General features: G+C 40.2%; 1 protein-coding gene across 1 annotated transcript in view; it reads right to left on the bottom strand.

Annotated features, from left to right (window-relative positions):
- The window catches only part of LOC135086975 (TGF-beta receptor type-1), a 53016-nt gene that overhangs the window by 14867 nt on the left and 18289 nt on the right, over positions 1-19860 (bottom strand). The window contains exons 4-7 of the mRNA XM_063981829.1: positions 18195-18434; positions 17490-17720; positions 14463-14630; positions 4291-4463 (exon numbers count right to left, since the gene is read on the bottom strand). Of these exons, the coding sequence (XP_063837899.1) occupies positions 4291-4463; positions 14463-14630; positions 17490-17720; positions 18195-18434 (812 nt within the window). The remainder of the gene's footprint in view (positions 1-4290; positions 4464-14462; positions 14631-17489; positions 17721-18194; positions 18435-19860) is intronic.

Below are 19860 nucleotides of genomic sequence, written 5' to 3'. Positions count from 1 at the left end.
GATGGCGCTGTCCTCCATGTATAAAACGCGATGACATAAATTTCGCCGACTTCACTTCATTACTTCACTTATTAACTTTAATTCGATTACCATTGTAAACGTCAAATAAACGTTATAGTCTAAATTTAAATCAAAATTATTCATTTGAGTACGAGTACTACCTATCCCAGCTGAACCTGATCTGCTAGTCTGAGGCGCAAACAGAGACGTAACTTAATTTCAAATCTAAGCCTTCATTCAATTGATGTTATGGTTTAAAAATGAATGGGCGAATCACGTTTCGACTGCTCATAAAAATACGTTCACTACCCAATAAAATTGTACTATACAAGCACTTTCCGATTGACACACCTGTATAATACCCAAAATTGCGGCATACAAAAATCACTGTGCGACCTATTTGTGATACAATTCATACAATCACAGACGTATAAGATCCGGGTTCGTTTCCGGGAACAGTCCCGACCCGGGAAACGTTCAAGAGTACGGAACGAACGATTGGATCCTTTATGGTTTTGTTTTTTCCACGAAGTCATTTGAGCTAACGAAACGTTTAAACGAACGTAAAATTGGACCTCACAGCTCACTGCACCTCTTTCCGTTCCTAATATTCTTTCATTTCGCGTGTGTGTACAATCATTCTACAAGGGAGCGTGTCAGTGTCCTATACTCCTATATAGATATTTTATCGAGCACGAATACGAGAGACATACCAGAACGTTTTTATAACAGAGAGCTTGTGATTTCTTTGATTTAAATATTTAAATTTGCCTAACGACTAGCTTTTACCCCCTAGTTTTCCGTTCCAGAACAAAAAGCTACGAAAATATTTATGCGAATAGAAACACCTTGGAAACGGAATTCATATTGACAGCGAGGCCGGGCGCCATCTGAAATTCAAAGGCTCATTACAATAACAAATAGCTAGTTCCGCGCTCTTGACACCAGAGTAGCTAAACGAGTCTAGACTCCGAGGGACACGGCATCGGAGCCCCGATACATGATTGAATAAGTCCCCCAGGCAGGGTTCGAAAGGATAATTATCAATGACAATTATCACGATAATTATCTTGATAATAACAGATGGATAATTATCTGCTGATAATAACAAAAAAATGCGCTCGTAAAAGTGAACTGTATTCGAAGTTTTCAAACTCGTGTGACTGTGGTGGACGTTATTTAACATAGATAGCTCTAAAAGCGTTTGAAAACTTCGAATACAGTTCACTTTTACGAGCGCATTTTTTATTATTATCAAGTGATAATTATCCATCTGTTATTATCAAGATAATTATCATGAAAATTATCACGAAGCGTAATTATCTTGATAATTTCGAACCCTGCCCCCAGGTAAGGGCTGCTCCTGGACTGGCGTCTTTCTTCACCTCGTCCCCTCACAACCTACCTAAGTGGGACAGGTGACATTAAATTTTCTAGAGACGCACTCGTGTAGGCCGTTACAAGTAAGCAAAATAAAATTGTACTTTCTGCATGTAGGCGTTTATAATTAAGTTATTCATAAATAACTTAGTCATGTTTTCCAATTAGGTGAGCCAATGCCGAGAATAGAAAACCGCCTCTGCGCCTTCATATTACATTATAATTTAATAAACATTCAATATAGTTCGTTTCATCCACGAAAACGCGCCCCACCAATTTTTGGTCAAGGGAAGCGCGGGGTGCGGAGAGTTTGATCCGAGCAATCCAAACGTCATTATTTTAAAGTGCGTGTGCACTCATGGATGATTTAGCGTGTACCGATAACACTCAAACATTAGCGGAAGAATGGTGGGGCGCGTCTTCGTAGAGGAAACGATCTATACAAGAGCTCCTTAAATAAATAATGTCTGTATTCCGAGATAAATACTATTATTAAGTAAGTAGTAGGCAAGATAAGTTAAGACTTAGGCCCGGTTTAGGCAAGATAAGTTAAAAGACAGGCCCGGCTTCCACCAAGGCGGAGTGCGAAGCGGAGGAGTGATTGTTGATTAACCAATCAGATTCCATTATTTGCACATCTCCACTCCGCCCCGCTTCTACTTTATTTTCTATAGAATTTGACAGCGGCGCGGCGCAGTGCTGTGCGGAGAAGAGCGGAGATGTGCGGAGCGGTGCGATGTTTCATAGATAGCAATAGACTGACTGCTGAGAACTACGCACCGTCCGCTTTTCTCCGCTCCGCTTTGGTGGAAATAGCCAAATAAATAATAATAAATAGTGTTTGTTCAAATAAATAAATAAAATACATATTAGTCGCACCGCTTCGACTTGGTGGGAACCGGGCTTTAGTCTTGGGCTAGAGTATTTAGGGCAGATAGCCTACAATCTAAATTAGGGGTCGCCGTAAGACATCTATTGTGAGAATATGTAAGAAAGAGCTTGCAAGACAAAGCCTTATGGATACAAATATAATTTTCTAATGGTATTTTACCGATACGGTTTATCGGAATTCATGAAAAAGCAATATAACTTTAGAGTTTTCCATAATACCTACATCCCTCGATATGGCAGAAATAAATCGTTAAGAGATTTGGTTGCCATTTGAAAAACCGGTCAAGTGCGAGTCGGATTCACGCGATGAGGGTTCTTTACGTCAGTCATTTTCTTAAATATTTTTCCTACCACTCTTCTTTACCTACATTGCTTAGATATAGTGCTTTATTTCTGAGTACAAGAGATTTTACATCAATAAACTATTTTCGGAACGTTTAGTCAACAGCAAGTGCCCCATAGGCCCTTGTGAGTCTTGACAGAGAACGAAACGATCCTATAATATTATTATAAAGGTTCAATTTCTCCATTAGAGGTGCGGAATTCTAATAACGTCTTATCTAACGTAGCGCGGAGTCCTGCTGAGAGAAATTGAGCAACATTTTAACGGAGATATTTTATTTACAAGCTTCGCTCCTCCGCTGTGATGAAAATTATCCGTTGGAAAATATAAATAAGGGGTAGTAACTAAAACTAGTAAGCCGATTAGGGAAATTTCCTCTCAAATATAATGCCTCCTGTCACTTGGCAGCGGGGTCGTTACCAGGATAATGGCCTACATTCGTCCCGGCGCTCCCGGCAGCAAGCCAGTTGCCAAGCGATACCCGATATCCTTTCTCTATAGCAGTGTTTTTCAACCTGTGGGTCGCGACCCCCTTTGTGACCCGCAAAGCCTCTACAGGGGGGTCGCGAGAGGTCGTAAAAACTACTTCTGTAAAATAAAAACAATAAAGTTATAAAGATAGATTTATCCGTAATCTAATTATGCAAATGCATAAAATATGTTGTATGGATATGGATTGAAGTATTCTGTCCCTACAACATCCTTGTAACATTTTAATGCTTGAAAAAAAAAGCGAACGGTCGGGGATCGCCAAATATTTTTTCATACTAGGGGGGTCGTGTCATGAAAAAGGTTGAAAAACACTGCTCTATAGGAAGCAAACCCACACGAGTGCATCGCAGACAATGGCTAAACCTCTGATAAATATTGTAGAGACGAAAATGTATTCAGTGAGAAAAAATGGATTATTTCTGATTCCAAGCACAACTTAGACTGATATTCAGAAACCTGGGAATCATTTCAAGAATATTCCGCCGTCTCGTAACTTCAGAGACTGGAAACGTATTCAATCTATTGTTAATTTATGTAACAAGGTGACCCCCAGGTATTTGCTTTGGAAATCCTTCAAGTCCACCAACTTCGGTATTGTTTGGGAAGGACAAAAGAAGCAATATTAATTCGGGAGGCTCGCAGGCATATAATATTCAGAGAGGTTATACCGAACTTGGTTTGCCAATGTCAAGCTTGAATAATGAGTGGGTTTATTACGGTCTAAACTTCTAAAGTGCTTCGTGGCTGTGAAAACATTACGAAATAGAAAATGTTAAAGCACTGGATGTCAAACATGTCCCTTAAATTACCAGAACCGCGAAATAAAAGCATTTGCACTTTGCTGAAAAGTTTACTCTTTTTTGCGTTCATTCAATGTTTGGTCGAAAATGGCAAAGATTAGCGACTGCATTGGGTAGCCGTCGCTTTGAGCGCCTAATACTCTAATACGTCATCCCTGCATCGCCATCGGGCCATCACAATGTTTATATCCAGTAGATTTATTCGCGTAACAAAACTTCAATGGCAACAAATCGCTGAGTTGCGATCCTATCGAGTAATAGTTATATCAAAATGACCCTTGTGAATGCGGATTTAGTACTGTTTTTCATTGGGACGACTTCTGAACGTCAGCGAGATCTTGACTGTCAAAATACGTGAATTAGGCTACAGGGCGCGGGACTCACCTCGGGGGCCATATACCGCTTGGTGCCCACGCGGTTGGTGGAGGGCACGTCCACCGAGTCGCTGGCCACGTGGTGGCGGACGGCCAGCCCCAGGTCCCCGATCACGCAGGTCAGGTTGCTCTTCACCAGGATGTTCTTGGACTTCAGGTCGCGGTGCGCGATGGCCGGCTTGCCTGCAGGACGGTGGAGGTTCAGAGAGAACAAGATTCATTTGGTTCAATTTACACATCGCACATTGATAAGACTGTCATTATACGAAATTATGCATTTATGGTTAGGTTAGGCCACAGAGCTTACAGATCACAGAAACTAAAGGGAGATGTGACAAGGGGGCGGGGCCGGTGTCGCAGCAGCAATATGCCCAAAAACAGAACACATTGCTCGTGACAGCAATGATGACAGCAGCGACGTCATAATGTAAACAGTTTACATTGCTTGCGTACTACTAAAGATTATTCGAACGTTGAGTACTGATACCGCAATGAATAATGATCACATATTTGGATTACTTTGTGTGTGTGAATTTCTAATGCGACACTGAGTTTCGAACTCAGCGCTATTTTAAAGCGTGCGCGGAGGATTAAACTTTTAAAACGCTCTTCAAAAGTAAAACATTGTTTAGTCTTATCAATATGCGATTGTATTCTGGCGACAAGCAAACAACTTTGAAAGTTTAAAGGCATTTGGAAGCGTTGCCGCTTACTATATAGAAAATTATTTTCTCTATTACATAAAGCGTGTCTAAACTAATCTAGAAACTACTTGGTGAAATATCTAAAATACGAGCCGAGCTCGCCTTCATTAGAAGAAGCTCATTGTTTCAGCGAGTTACTAGAGAACCCCTTAAGGGCTATTTATTTTTTATTTATTTATTTATACTTCAATGCCAAAAATATTAACATTAGGCGAACTTAATGCCATAAGGCATTCTCATCCAGTTTACCTTTGGGTTATGCAGAAAAATTAGTTTGGCGGTATAACAAAAAAAAAAAAAAATTAAATAAAACAAAGCGACGGCAAAACAAATAAGCTACATATACACATACATAAATAATATATAAAATAATATAATAAATAAATACATACTAAGATGATAGATATAATGATGGATGACGATAAGTTAAAACAGAAACCATTCATGAAGATGATAACATTTGGAGAAAGTGGTTATGGACAGATTTTTTGAACGAAAACTTGCTAGAGGCTTGCCTGATATCTTCAGGCAGAGAATTCCAGAGCCTTATGGCCTGGAGACGGAAGGAGTCGGAGAGAAAACCAGTTCGGTGAAGAGGGGTGGAAAGGACAGACTTATTAGAAGAACGGAGCTGACGTGAGTGCGTTGAACTGAGAAGAGTGAACTGTGACTTGAGATAAGATGGGGAATTTGGATCATTCAGGATCGAGAAAAGAGTACATAAGATTCTGACTTTGCGTCGAAGTGGGAGAGGCAGCCATTGTAGCTGAGATCGGTAAGCGGAGATGTGGTCGTATTTGCGCAAACAGAAAATGAAACGAATGGCGTTGTTGATCAGTCGATCTAGCTTTGTAAGGAGATCTTGATTCAAGTCAGGGTAACACACATCAGCATAGTCGATGATTGGGAGTACAAGTGATTGGATCAAGGTAATTTTTGTTTTAACTGGAAGGAAATTCTTGAGCCTCCAGAGGGAGCGCAGTGTGGCGGTTACCTTCCGACTGACCTCTGCAACTTGGGTGTTCCAGCTGAGCGTAGTGTCCATATGTAAGCCAAGGTTTTTGACACTTGTGCAGTAAGGGATGTCAACGCCATTAAAGTTAACTGGTGATACACAATCAAGATGACATATTTGCTACTAGGGCATGAATATCGGAATCTCGGAATCTCGTAATATCGGAATCTCGGACTGCGAGATCCGATATTTCAATTCCGATATTGAGCGATCCAATATCGTAATATCGGAATCAGATAAAAGTTTTAATTGAGATTTTAAACAAAGCGTTTAAACTCGCCACAACCTGCCACAAAGCCCAAAGTACATGATTGGCAAATACCAATGATTTTCTCATGTCTCTCACCATCACTTTTTGTTTCACAGCAAATATTTTACTATCTTTACTATTTGTGGGTAATTTTAACTTGTTCTAAATCAATTTTAGCATTTGCCATAGGTACTTGGTCAACAAAGAACGACATCTCAACTCCCTTTCAAACATTAATTTTACTGGACTATGGACCGTCAGTTCTGCGTACTATGTGCTCTGCCCATTGCCACTTCAGCTTGCTAATCCGTCGGGCTATATCAGCGACTTTAGTTAGTTTACGGAGCTCCTCATTTCTGATTAGATCTCGTAAAGAAACACCAAGCTTATCCCTCTCCATAGCACGTTGTGCCCTATATTCAAATGCCACGTTTTCGAGCCGTATATCATCACTGGTAACACACACTAATTGAAGACTTCCGTCTTCGTATTCGACGATTTACCTCTTTCTCGAAATTGCATCTAACTACTTAGCTGATCGTTTGTCCGAGATAGATATACTTACTTGTCGACAATCTCGAGAATCGAGCTCCTAACCGAAACTGGGTAAGGCGCGACATGGACATTCGACATAAGATTCGTTTTTTCCATATTCATCCGAAGGCCTACCTGTTGGGAAACTCGATTAAGGTCTTCGAGCATTGTAATAAGGTCTTCCAACGGTTCTGCCTTAGTACGCAAAACAGACGGACGATGAGGCAGCAAGGTTCTGAAGTGGAGGCCACGTACCGGAAAGCGCAGTGTAGGACTCATAACCACAAGGTGGACCGACGACCTCATAAAGGTAGCAGGAAGGCGCTGGATGCAGGCCGCCACCAACCGGCCATTGTGAAAATCAGCATCGGAGCCTGTGTTCAGCAGTGGACGTCCTATGGCTGACATGGTGATGATGATGGCTCGTGGTTTTGTGAGTTGTACATCGATAATCAAAAAGGAACAAATTACAAGCATATTCAAGTTTTTTACCACTCTCTACAATTTTTGTCACACGTGATTTGAATGACTCTAAAATTCGTTCCGCCAACATAAAACAGGGTACCTAATATAATGAAGGAGTAAAAGTTTGTTTGATAAATGTGATTTTACAAAAACACTTTAATTATTTGCTAGTCCATATATCATTATCAGGTGATCCGTCTGCTCGTTTGCCTCTTGTCACATAAAAAACCAAATGCAGTGGATACCCATAACGTAAAAATGGTTTTAAAATACTTCAATTTTATGAAGTGCTATTTGTACCAAATTAAAGATTTTGATTAAAATCATTATTTAATTGTAAACAATCCAGAATTCTTGCGAATATAACTAAATATTAATTTTATAGCACATGAACTCAATTCCGATATTAATATCGGAATTCCGATATTGAGATCTAATATCGGAATCCAATATCGGAATTGAAAACCTTCCGATATTACATGCCCTATTTGCTACCTTTCTTTTTATTATTTTGCTACCTTTCTTTTTATTATTTTTGACGTTCATAAGTCCAAAATTCTGGTTAAATAAAACTGAATAAAATATTTTTGATTTGATAGATTGACTAGTGACATCGTGGCCTATATTTTTTAACTGGTGACTGAGTTTGTTGCGGCGCTTCTTCTCAGCACTTGCCAAATGTTTGTCTCGAAGCGCTGGTAGGGCAAAAAAAATGAGACATGTATAGGTTCCTTAAGAGCATTTGACGATTTGTAAGTATTAATTTAATTACTCTACACAAATAAAGATAATTTTGAATTTGATTTTGAGTGTGCGGTAACTTTATATTATTTAGTCAAGCTCTGTACACTTGTATTGCTTGCGAAGACAAACGATTATTAAGGAGGTTGGTGGTGATTTGACACGTGTGACCTGTGGAAACCAGTGTGGTTTTCTTGATCTAAACTTCGAATAACGTATCATATTGTTGGACGTAGACAAAATTATGAATAAGACCAAAACTTTAATTCACACACAGACACATTGCAAGGTAGAGACTCGCAGAATACTAAATTGTTATTTTGAAAAATATGGGTTAGTAAAAACTCGCAAAGCAAAAACTAAATAGTAATATGTAATAGTACTATTAATACCTACCCTACTAATGTTTACAGTTCTGTACGTTTAATAGTGTGATTAACGAACAAATAAAGTTAAAAGGCCAAAAGTCCGCGTCACGCACTATCACTGCTTGGTCACGGCTCATGCTGGGCGGAACGTGGAGGTCAAAGTTAGCCGTCTTATTGATTTGTTGACTATACATCATTAGCCGAAGTTCGGTTCGATCTCACATAAACTAATGAACCTAAAAAGAGCCAGTATTAGGATACCGTACCCAACAACTGAACATAGGACCTGAAGTTCAAAACTTGATCACTCAATACTCTAATCGAACTGAGATCAGTCAACAAAATTTGATTTTTCAATTAATTTCTTCCACTTGAGATTGAAGTTCAAACCTCTATGTTTTGGTTACCAAAATATTAGTACCAGGACAAATCTTAGGCTAAGAACTCACGGCGCGATTTTCACCCGCGCCCGAGCGGTTGTGGAATTGCGGTTTTATTTCAAAACTCACGGGAGCGGTTATTTGCACGGTTAGAACTCACGGGCTAAGTCACTGGCACAAAATGGTCGCCCACCGATCGGACCCGATTACAACCGCGCCCGCTGCGGGCGAAAACCGCGTCGTGAGTTGTGCATTAGTTTTTACATAAGTATTTCCATTCTACAGAAGCTGCGGGCCCGCAACCGCCGCGGGCGCAAGTGAAAATCGCGCCATGAGTTCTTAGCGTTACACGCCCCGCATTGACCTCCGCATAAAGCCCCGCAGTACGCTAACGACTACCACTTGCCCAGTCGACATCACGTCTAACGTATTTGTAAACAGTACCTATTACGACTACATAATTAATTAAGATGAAGGCAAACTAAGGAGTTTATACCTCACTACCGGCCCGCCCCGGCTTCGCGCTGGTGCAATGGATTTTTTTCGGCTTTTCTCTTCTATAATATGCATGACGTAACCTTCCTTATGAATCACCCTATTTTTAAAAAAACCGCATCAAAAACCGTTGCGTAATTTTGAAGATATATGCATACAATATACATACATACAGACAGACAAGAAAGCGACTATGTTTTATAATATGTAATGAGTGAAACTTCGCGCGTCTATCCATTAACACCTTTCCCACACCCCGGCATAACTCTTGCCGAATTATGCACACCTTGCAGCGGATGACGTGAATTGACGTGTCAAATGTGTGCCAAGGCTGGCGAGATCACTGCACCGCCACTTAATGCGAGTGAATCTTTGACGGCGAGAAAATGAGAGAATATAAGATAGAATGCAAGCCTACACTGGCGGACAAGAAAATCGAACCGCAGTGATTTCCCGTATACGCTTTAGCGACCCATGTCGGACAATATTGAATCGAATATCAAATAGGTTTAGTGTCGTCTTCAAGGTTGGTTAAAAACATCAATCCTGGTTTACTGCACATATTTAACAGCTATACACTAAAATTTTCTGGAAGATAGTGGATCAAAATCTATTGGTGAATTTTATTGGTGCGTTGCCTTTATGAGCTCATAGTCTCATACTAAACAGTTTATTGCTAAAACAACTCTCTATCTAGCAATAGATATAATATACGTAAAACCTTAAAGTGTATTAAATTGTTTATGGCCGAGACGCGACGATCGACAGATTTGTTACAAGAAATGGAGAGTATTTAAAAATGAATTTAATCGGCGGGTCGATCACTTTGACCGCCAGTGTATCGAGCAGTCATGTGAACTGATTGGCATTCAATTATTCAGCATGGTCGCTGAAGAGCTAATGACACGGACCGACTGACATACTATTTATGAAAACGCTTTTCTCCGTCGATTCTCATAAATATCAAGTTGTGGCGTCATCTCGGGTGCTCGTTACCATAGCAACCGACGGCAGAGTAGGGTTGCGAATAATAAAGACGAATAATTGTTGTAATTTGCTTAAATAAATATTTAATAAATTCGCGCACGTATATCTCTTTAGTATTGTCCCAAACAACAAGAGCACGTCCATTCCCGAAGTTGTCGAGTTCGAGCGGTCGCGGGCTGGAAATACTTCATCCTTCGACGCAACCTGTTGCCGCGTCTCGGCGCTCTTGAAATAAACATTCCCAAATCACATTACCCCACAACAAAAATAAAAACTCAAAGCATTGTTTCTTTTTCTTTCTAATCTTGTTATTTTGTTGAAAGTAAATAACCAGACTGATCGGCTTAGGGGATTAATTCTAAATAAGATATTTGGTTGTTACTTAACGACTTTTATTCGAAACCTGGATGTTAAATTCAAAGTCTAGCTTTATCTAATGAAGCGAAGATGTTTACTGCAGCTCGGTAAATAAGTGATTTTCTTTCGATCGAGGCGGATTAGCACAGCCTGATGACACATGGAAGCGGCCAAGCGCGAAGGGGTCCGTGTCGCTCGTGCCAATTAAAAACCCATCAATTCTGTATTAGTTTAGCGCCGGGTGGGCTCAGCGCCGCCCTCGGCAATCGCTCGCAAATTCGCAATCTATTTATCCGCGACTGATACGTGGCGTGCGCGGGTGTCATCCCGTATCCCGCGATCGATGAGCAAGTCTTGTGCAACGCTCGGAGCGTCCTTCCGCCACACAGTGGGCGGAAAAACGACCTCCCCTTTCATAGGATTTTGAAAAAAATAAGTGTTACTTTTGGCGCTTTAAAGTATGCAGGTGTTTTGAACACATCAAAACATTAAATAATATAGTATTCACGGGCCCTGTCTCGTCGTTTACACCTCATAATGTGAAATTGTATGTTTCAAATGTATGAAAATGAAAATAAAATACCTCATAACTTTTTTCGGTCTTGCTCGGTCAGGCTGAAACTTTCAGGTATTGTTACAGAGTCTGTAACGAAGCTGCACGATCTTTTACTTTGATCCCAAACGGTCCCGATTAGAAGTTATGAATTTAATAATAATATGCATATTTATATCATATTACTGTGTAGATAATGTATTATTAAGGTACTACGGAAAGAGAAATATTATATACCGGGAGCTCATTTAAACAACAATTTACCAAATCATTTTTAACCGACTTCAAAAAAGGAGGAGGTTATATGTTCGGCTGTTTGTATTGTTTTTCTGTGTAGGTTTTTTCACCGATGAACTCCGTCAATTTGTGGACCGATTATCAAAATTATTTTTTTGTTCGATAGCGTACACTTCTTAGGTGGTCCCATTGCCACCAAGTCAGGGTCTGATGATGGGATCCTAGGGAAATCGAGGGCAAACCTCAAATTTTATAGGCACGTAATTACTTTTTTCATTTATTCTGAAGTTATTCAAGTATTACGCGTCTGGTAGTCATCATCTAATGTTGATGAGGTGATGATGAAAGGTAAAACTCCTTAACGGTTAGGAGTTGGAGAATAATTCTTTAAATATTTTAGGTAAGAATGTACATAAAGTTGTATTATTTCAGGTTTTTTAGGTGAGCTGGTGATGAAAGGTCAAACTTCGTAAGTTAGGAGTTAGAGATATACAGGGTGGAAACGATAAGTGATCTCATTCGATTATTCCTAAACTATACAAGATATCGAAAAACTGGTTACTGATACTGAAAGTGCTTCACGAGCTCTATCCAACGGTATCAATAAGAGGTTACAAAATAAACTGGATCTATCCGAAAATTCAATGTTTCTAGTTGCCATACATTTAGTACAGCCTCAGTCATGGCACTCATGTCTTGATAATGTTATAGTAATTAAAGCCTAAAATCAATGTTTTCCATGAATAATTCTAAATAAGAATGCAATTTCCGCGTTCATTTTAAGAGTTTATTAACTATTTAGTAAAAAAAAAATACTTCTAATATTGTTTGGCTGGCATACATTTAGCGTGGAGGCTGAAAACATTTAATTTTCGGATAGATCCAGTTAATTCTGCAACCTATTATTGGTACCGTTGGATAGAGCTCGTGAAGCACTTTCAGTATCAGTAACCAGTTTTTCGATATCTTGTATAGTTTAGAAATAATCGAATGAGATCACTTATCGTTTCCACCCTGTATATCTCTAACTCCTAACTTACGAAGTTTGACCTTTCATCACCAGCTCACCTAAAAAACCTGAAATAATACAACTTTATGTACATTCTTACCTAAAATATTTAAAGAATTATTCTCCAACTCCTAACCGTTAAGGAGTTTTACCTTTCATCATCACCTCATCAACATTAGGTGATGACTACCAGACGCATAATACTTGAATAACTTCAGAATAAATGAAAAAAGTAATTACGTGCCTATAAAATTTGAGGTTTGTCCTCGATTTCCCTAGGATCCCATCATCAGACCCTGACTTGGTGGCAATGGGAACACCTCAGAAGTGTACGCTATCGAACAAAAAAATAATTTTGAAAATCGGTCCACAAATTGACGGAGTTCATCGGTGAAAAAACCTACACAGAAAAACAATACAAACAGCCGAACATATAACCTCCTCCTTTTTTGAAGTCGGTTAAAAATGATTTGGTAAATGAGCTCCCTGTACATAATATTTCTCTTTCCGTAGTACCTTAATAATACATTACAACTGTCTACAGCATTTTTGCGCACGGGTTATGCATAGCTTATTTTTATTGCTTTAATACCTAGAAATAAGAATGACAACAAAAAATTGTTCTGAATTTGCTTTTATGTGTAAAAAATAGAAAAATTCATATAAATGAATGTATGAAACATGAACATAGAGATGATTTAATTTGTTGCCAAATATTGTTTTTTCTTTCTTTCTTCCATTCTTTCTAATTATTAAAACATACCAAACATCCATTTAAGATTCATTCTCACAAGAGAAAATTTAAAATAGAGTCCAAATATTTATTAAAAATGTAAAGTTCTAATCTCCTCTCATGTTCCATAGAAGATTTTTCTCATAAAAATCTAACCCTATGACGCTTTCAGTATACTGGCCTTGGTAACGTCGTCTTTCAAATCCCACTATATTTTGATGAAAGCGTGCCCCTTGTTCTTGCGAATAAGCCCCCATAATTATCTTTAAATATATCCCAATGAGAATGTGACGTGCATCTTTAGAGACATTTTACTATGAAGATGGAAAATTCAAATCGCTATAACTTCTTAAAAAGCAAATATTTTCGATTTGTAATCGCACTTTTTTATATAAATTTGCTTATATAATCAGAATATAATAAGTAAAATCCATGCGCAAAAGAAATTTTTTTTTTGTTGACCGGTGTTATCTACACAGTAATATGATATAAATATGCATATTATTATTAAATTCATAACTTCTAATCGGGACCGTTTGGGATCAAAGTAAAAGATCGTGCAGCTTCGTTACAGACTCTGTAACAATACCTGAAAGTTTCAGCCTGACCGAGCAAGACCGAAAAAAGTTATGAGGTATTTTATTTTCATTTTCATACATTTGAAACATACAATTTCACATTATGAGGTGTAAACGACGAGACAGGGCCCGTGAATACTATATTATTTAATGTTTTGATGTGTTCAAAACACCTGCATACTTTAAAGTGCCTAAAGTAACATTTTTTTTTTTTCAAAATCCTATGAATGGGGAGGTCGATTTTTCGCCCACAGTGCGCCACTGGCTTCGACACTTTGAAATGTCATCAGGGCCAGGGATGTTTAATTTCCGGGGCAGAAATGTTTCTGTCGTGCCGTTTGAAAACTGACTTTAGTTTACCTGTGTCAATAAGTTGTGCTACTCTAAATACATGTTCTCCTTTTAGTATCATGCAAGATTGAACCTCAGATAATGGTGTTTTTCGTGTGTAAATTACGAGGTATAACATTATGGCGCATCCACACATGCCGGGCGGCAGGGCCGGCGGCCAACCCGGCGGTCGTGCATCTTTAACTGGCAAGGCAGACTGAAAGCCGGCGGCAAACCCGCCGGCATAAGCCGGCGGCATGTGTAGATGCGCCATTAGAAGGAGAAGTGTATAACGAATAAATCTTAAAAGTAAAAGCCCCAAAACATGCGAAGCAAAATAGATACACCAAAATACACAGATACACATATAGATATACCATCACCGTACCACCTCCCGGGCGTATAAAGATATTAATGTTTGATACCGTAGGAGTAGTGGTGAACACCTTTAGTGCCGACGATGTCCATGTGCAGGTGGGCCAGGCCGGTGGCCACGGACAGCGCCATCTTGACGAGCGTGGCCGAGTCAATGGTGCGCGCAGTCAGAAAGTCGAACAGTGAGCCGTTCTCGTGGTAGTCCGTGATGAGCCACAGCTGCGTCCACGTGCCGTTGTCTGCGCAAACCGTCAGGGTCAGCCAGGGGCATTTACAAATTCAACTCTAACTTACAGTCGAATTTTTTAGAATGAGGGCTATCGTTTTAGCGCTCACCAGTTAGCGCCACTGTAGAGTAAGGTCCTGTCACTTGCTAGTAGCGAAGACAGTGGCACCAACTAATGAGCGCGAAAGTGGTAGGAGGACTATCGTATTTGCACTCATCAAGATGGCGCCACTGTAGAGTAAGGTCCTGTCAATCGCCAGGGTTGCCAACTGTTAAGCATAAAAACGATAGCCCCCATTCAGCAGAAACTTAAACAAATATAGTTAACTGACATAAAAATATTGTTAATCTGTGCCCTAGTGAGGCGACACAACCTCTCGTTAATCGCGAATTGAAATTATTGTAGTATGTACTTACATATCTAAAGAAAGAATCTATAATGCTTTAAAAAGCAGTGCATTAAGTAGGTAATTAGTAGTACATTCAATGAAGAAAAAATACATTGTTGATTATGACCCTTTTTAAATCTATTTAAATGCAATCAGGAATGGAAATGATTGAATAATTGAAATGAAATCGATTAAATTTACCGATTATTGTCTATGACATACAGGTTACAACACTAATGTGTCAGAGACAACCAGAGACAACATGGAGATAACACATAATTTTAAACGTCAAGTCAATTTGACAAGTCTCACAAATTTACATCGTCCACGTATTTCGCTAAAATAATTTGTTTCAAATATTGATTTCAAACTTGTATAATCGTGAGAATAAAGTTGGTTTAATGGGCTTGTGTAATAATGTGTATGATATTAAGAACACGTAAGTGATTATGGTGTAATTGTGTATGAAAGTGTTTGTTTACATCTCTGCTGGATTCTTAAAAATCAAGGTATAAAAAAATTATGCCCTACGCTCCTGTCACTCGTTCGTTCCAGCCAAATAACGTCAGCTGCTGCCCCAAGAATTTCCACAACGAGCGATCCTGCACTGCACGCATTCAGCCTACCAGCAAATCCAGCACTGGTCACCTCTGGGAGATTATCATGCCCAGCTCAAATACTGCGATGCGTCATGATAGTCTTCCGAAGTGCGGCATTATTTTTGCAATACAAGTTGATTCGGGAATACTTCCTTTAGGCTCTAGGAAACTAAAACCAATTTCAAGTAAAGAATTTGTTATCTCTTTGACCTAGCCCACGAAGACGTAATTAGGTGAAGGGTAAATAATATCCTTCACACTAGAGCCTCAACCAACCGCCTCGTGAACGAAGGTACACGTCTACTACGCAATTCACGAATTCTAAGAGAGTAAGCCGGCATGAGTGACATAAAGCGAAATGCTGTGAACATTCGTGTTCACGCTCTACTACACACAATCGAGCTGCTATTAATATGTTTTACTATTCCTTTTACTACGATACACATTAAATTTAATAATGATAATAAGTATTTCGTTAAGCCTATCGAGACCTGTCTCGTTTTATGATGTAGGTGTCTAAAGCTTTTAATAGGCCCATCAACCCTCGATGATACCTTTATCGGTATTTACGTCCAGTTAATTACTGCTACTCTTTTCTCGAGCAGTTTATTCACAGCTTCAAACATTGTAAGAGCCTGGCAAGTTCTAAGCCCGCTCCGATTGTGCGACTTTTAGGTAAATAAAACCAAATTAACAGTAATCAGTCCTCGTGGAAAAAATATGTTTATTTAGTATTTATATGGTGTGCTTGTACTGTCGATCTATTACTGTGAGGATAAACAAGCCTAAATACACATTAGACATCCGTGACTCGGGAGTTTTCGCGCTTATCACGAAGCTTTGCCTCTAATAGGAGTTCCTAGACTTTCCATTTCAGCTACGGATATTACCAGACCAATGAAGAATTCAATTCAGCTAAAAGATTTCCAATAAATGGAAACGTCTGGTATAAATTTAACTGCAATTATTTGCAATCCCGATGCGGTTACAGCTCTTCGGAACAAACGACAGAGTTAATTAAAGCGATCATGGACAATCGACGACCGCGCGGGGCTTTCAGCTACAACTGGCCTATTTAAATATTTAAGTGACACCTATTCTGTGGTAAATCTAATGCACTCTAGCTAATATAGCTGGACTAGAGATAAAATAGTGCAACAAAACTTAGGAGAATAAAGTGTTTGTAACACACTTCATTAGTCTGACTTTCGGGACATGATTCCAACAACGTGTCATTGATACTAAACTCCACTCTTGACTTTGTAGACTGGTTTATCTACAGCACTTGCTTGTAGGACGCCATATTGCTGAAGACTTTAAGCAATTGGTTTAAGTACATAATTAATTGAGCACCTTTGAAGACCCCATGGGCATATAGTACGCAGAACTGACGGCCGATGGGGCAGCAAAGTTCTGGAGTGGATGCCACGTACCGGAAAGCGCAGCGTAGGACGTCCACCCGCAAGGTGGACCGACGACCTTATAAAGGTAGCGGGAAGGCGCTGGAAGCAGGCCGCCACCAACCGGCCATTGTGGAAATCATTGGGGGAGGCCTATGTTCAGCAGTGGACGTCCTGTGGCTGAAAAGATGATGATGAAGACCCCATACCGCGTTTCATCTATAGATCGTTTCATCCACGAAGACGCGCCCCACCACTCCCCGGTCGAGGGAAGCGCGGGGTGCGGGGAGCCTGATTAGACCAATCCGAGAGTCATCATTGTAGTGTGCGTGCGCACGCAACTATCCAATTGCAACGCTGCCAATGCCAAGTTGCCAAAAATGTCGCTCGGATTGACCGGATCAAACTCCCCGCACCCCGCGCTACGACCAAAAAGTGGTGGTGCGCGTCCTCGTGGATGAAACGATCTATAACAGCAAGTCACCTTTGTTATCAGCAGCGATGAATCCCAATATATTCTCGTGTCGCAGCATCACCGTCTGGTAGATCTCTGCCTCGCGGAACCAGGAGCACTCCTCGCGCGAGGAGAAGATCTTGACGGCCACGTTCTCGCCGCGCCAGCGCCCGCGCCACACCTCGCCGAAGCGGCCCTTGCCGATGATGTCGGCAAGCTGGATCTGGCGGGCGATGGACCGCTGCACCAGGAGCGGGAGACCTGTGCGGCAAGGAGGGAAGGCTCGGAACTTGGGTCTGACTACATTGGTACTGACTGCTCTATCAGCTCTCTGAACCAGCCAGAGTCAGACGAAAATCAAATGTTACTTCACCAGGATGTCTGATTCTTATTCTCAGAATATACGTCATACAGCAAATGGTCACTTGCCTAGCTGTAGCTTCAACATAACATTTCTATCGTAATATGGCTATTTAAGCTTTACCACCTACTCGACTGAGATGGATTCTCGTGATCCCAATCCATCAGTTTACAGCTACAGTCAGAACAATAAGAAAGAAATATTAATAACTTAAGTTGTATCTCGCATCTCGGTAATCGGAGCGGTTGGTTTACTTTAAGGTTATTCCAGGGAAGCCTATAATTAGTCATACATACTGTTAAGTTACTTTAAGTTTTATTTAGTGTAACGCCGTTGGTTTCTTAATAAAACAATGACATAAATATCAAACTTACCCGATCCCGAGCCCGAGGTGGTGAGCTCGATCATGTCGCGGATGGTGGCGGTGCCCATGAGCGGGTGGTGGCGCGTCTCGCACAGCGAGTCCTCGCCCTGGAACAGCGGCCGCGAGCCGCGCTTCATCACGTTGCGCGTGCGCTTGGCCCACCAGAAGCTGATGGCCGCGCATACGCCCAGCACCATCAACCCCATCACCCACGGGATCACCTGCCACGCCGTGGCCGTCCCGGTCGGCTCTGCGTTGCCGAACAACACGTTATTGGGGCCACGAGAACCCGCCACGCCATCAGAACTCTCATCGTTTTGAAACGCCATTTGTTTGGATTGTGAGAATTCTGATGATGTGCCGGTACGACAACGGGCCTATTTACGATGTTATACCACAGAATAATAATAAGTACTACGTACAGAAGTTTTACTTCGCGAAGGTATTTAAAAAAATGTATGCTCAATGTCATTAACAATATGGTGTAATTTAGCCTGTCTCAAGAGTCAAGCACCATTTTGTTGACAAACGTCAGTGATCGGCACTGCGCCGAAGCTATAGGGCTGACTTCGGTAAAATGATGTGACGTGAGGTGCCAAACTGCGGAAAATGGCGGAGGAAATACATGATTTAGCATGAATTATCATGAATAATATTAACTACTTATTTACCTCTCAGTGTCTTGAGGCAACTTAAAAAAGTACATTCTGTGTTTTTATTATTATTTAGGCAGTTAAATACTGCACAGTATTTAGTACGCCATTTTCTTTCCATCATACACAAGAATACGCGTGCGTCAATGTTGGCTCATATGTGAGGCCTTGTCGAATAGTATCCTGTAGGTGGGCCATCGTGCGTGTTTTGTTTTCGATGTAAACTCGCGGAGATGAACAGGCCTGGTTATACGATATAAAGCTGCAGAAAAATACCACAGAATTTACGAAGAAAACATTCGTAGATGGGCACGTTGCGAGATAAAATAGTTAAATGTGATGCAAAGTTTCAGCGGAAATTAAAAGATAATCTGCATATAATTTCCAATGAAGCTAATGATACTTTTGCTCATGTAACGTCGGGATTTGTAAACATTTAATAACAAGTGCCATTTGTTAAAATTTCATAAAAACTTACTTGGTTAAATCTATTGTTACAAGCTGCAAATATCTAATTAGATACATAACATAAAATAACAGTCATTGAGTTGTCTCTTAGGAAATTACTTATAACTAAACACTATTTCTACACCATGCTTACAAAAATTTTAAAAATCATTCCAATTTTTATGTCAGTCTAAAACTCCAGCCCCAGACATTTTGACGTGTAAATTTTCATATTACGCGGATTACCACATGCCCATAGATAAAAAAACCCTTCCACCTGTCAGTTAACGGCGTCAGCGCAAATAAAGCTCCTGAATAATGAAGCTCATTTTGGCGCAGTACTGTACATCTGTATTCAGTAGGTTCTCTCCTAACAGATTCACTTTTGTAAGATCGTACTGCAGGCAAAATTGATATTTTTTTCATGATTGAACCATGGTCAAAAAGAAGGTAGGTGCACGTCTTTTATTTGAACTGTAAGTGCAGTAGGCACTCGTAGTACTATTGTGATTTAAAGAGGCTCTTCAAAACATACCTATACCAATGTGCCACTGCACAAAAGGGCTACATGGGCAC

This window comes from Ostrinia nubilalis, chromosome Z (genome assembly GCF_963855985.1).
Source record: "Ostrinia nubilalis chromosome Z, ilOstNubi1.1, whole genome shotgun sequence".
Classification (NCBI taxonomy): Eukaryota; Metazoa; Arthropoda; class Insecta; order Lepidoptera; family Crambidae; genus Ostrinia; species Ostrinia nubilalis.
This window is presented reverse-complemented; position numbering and strand designations above follow the sequence as displayed.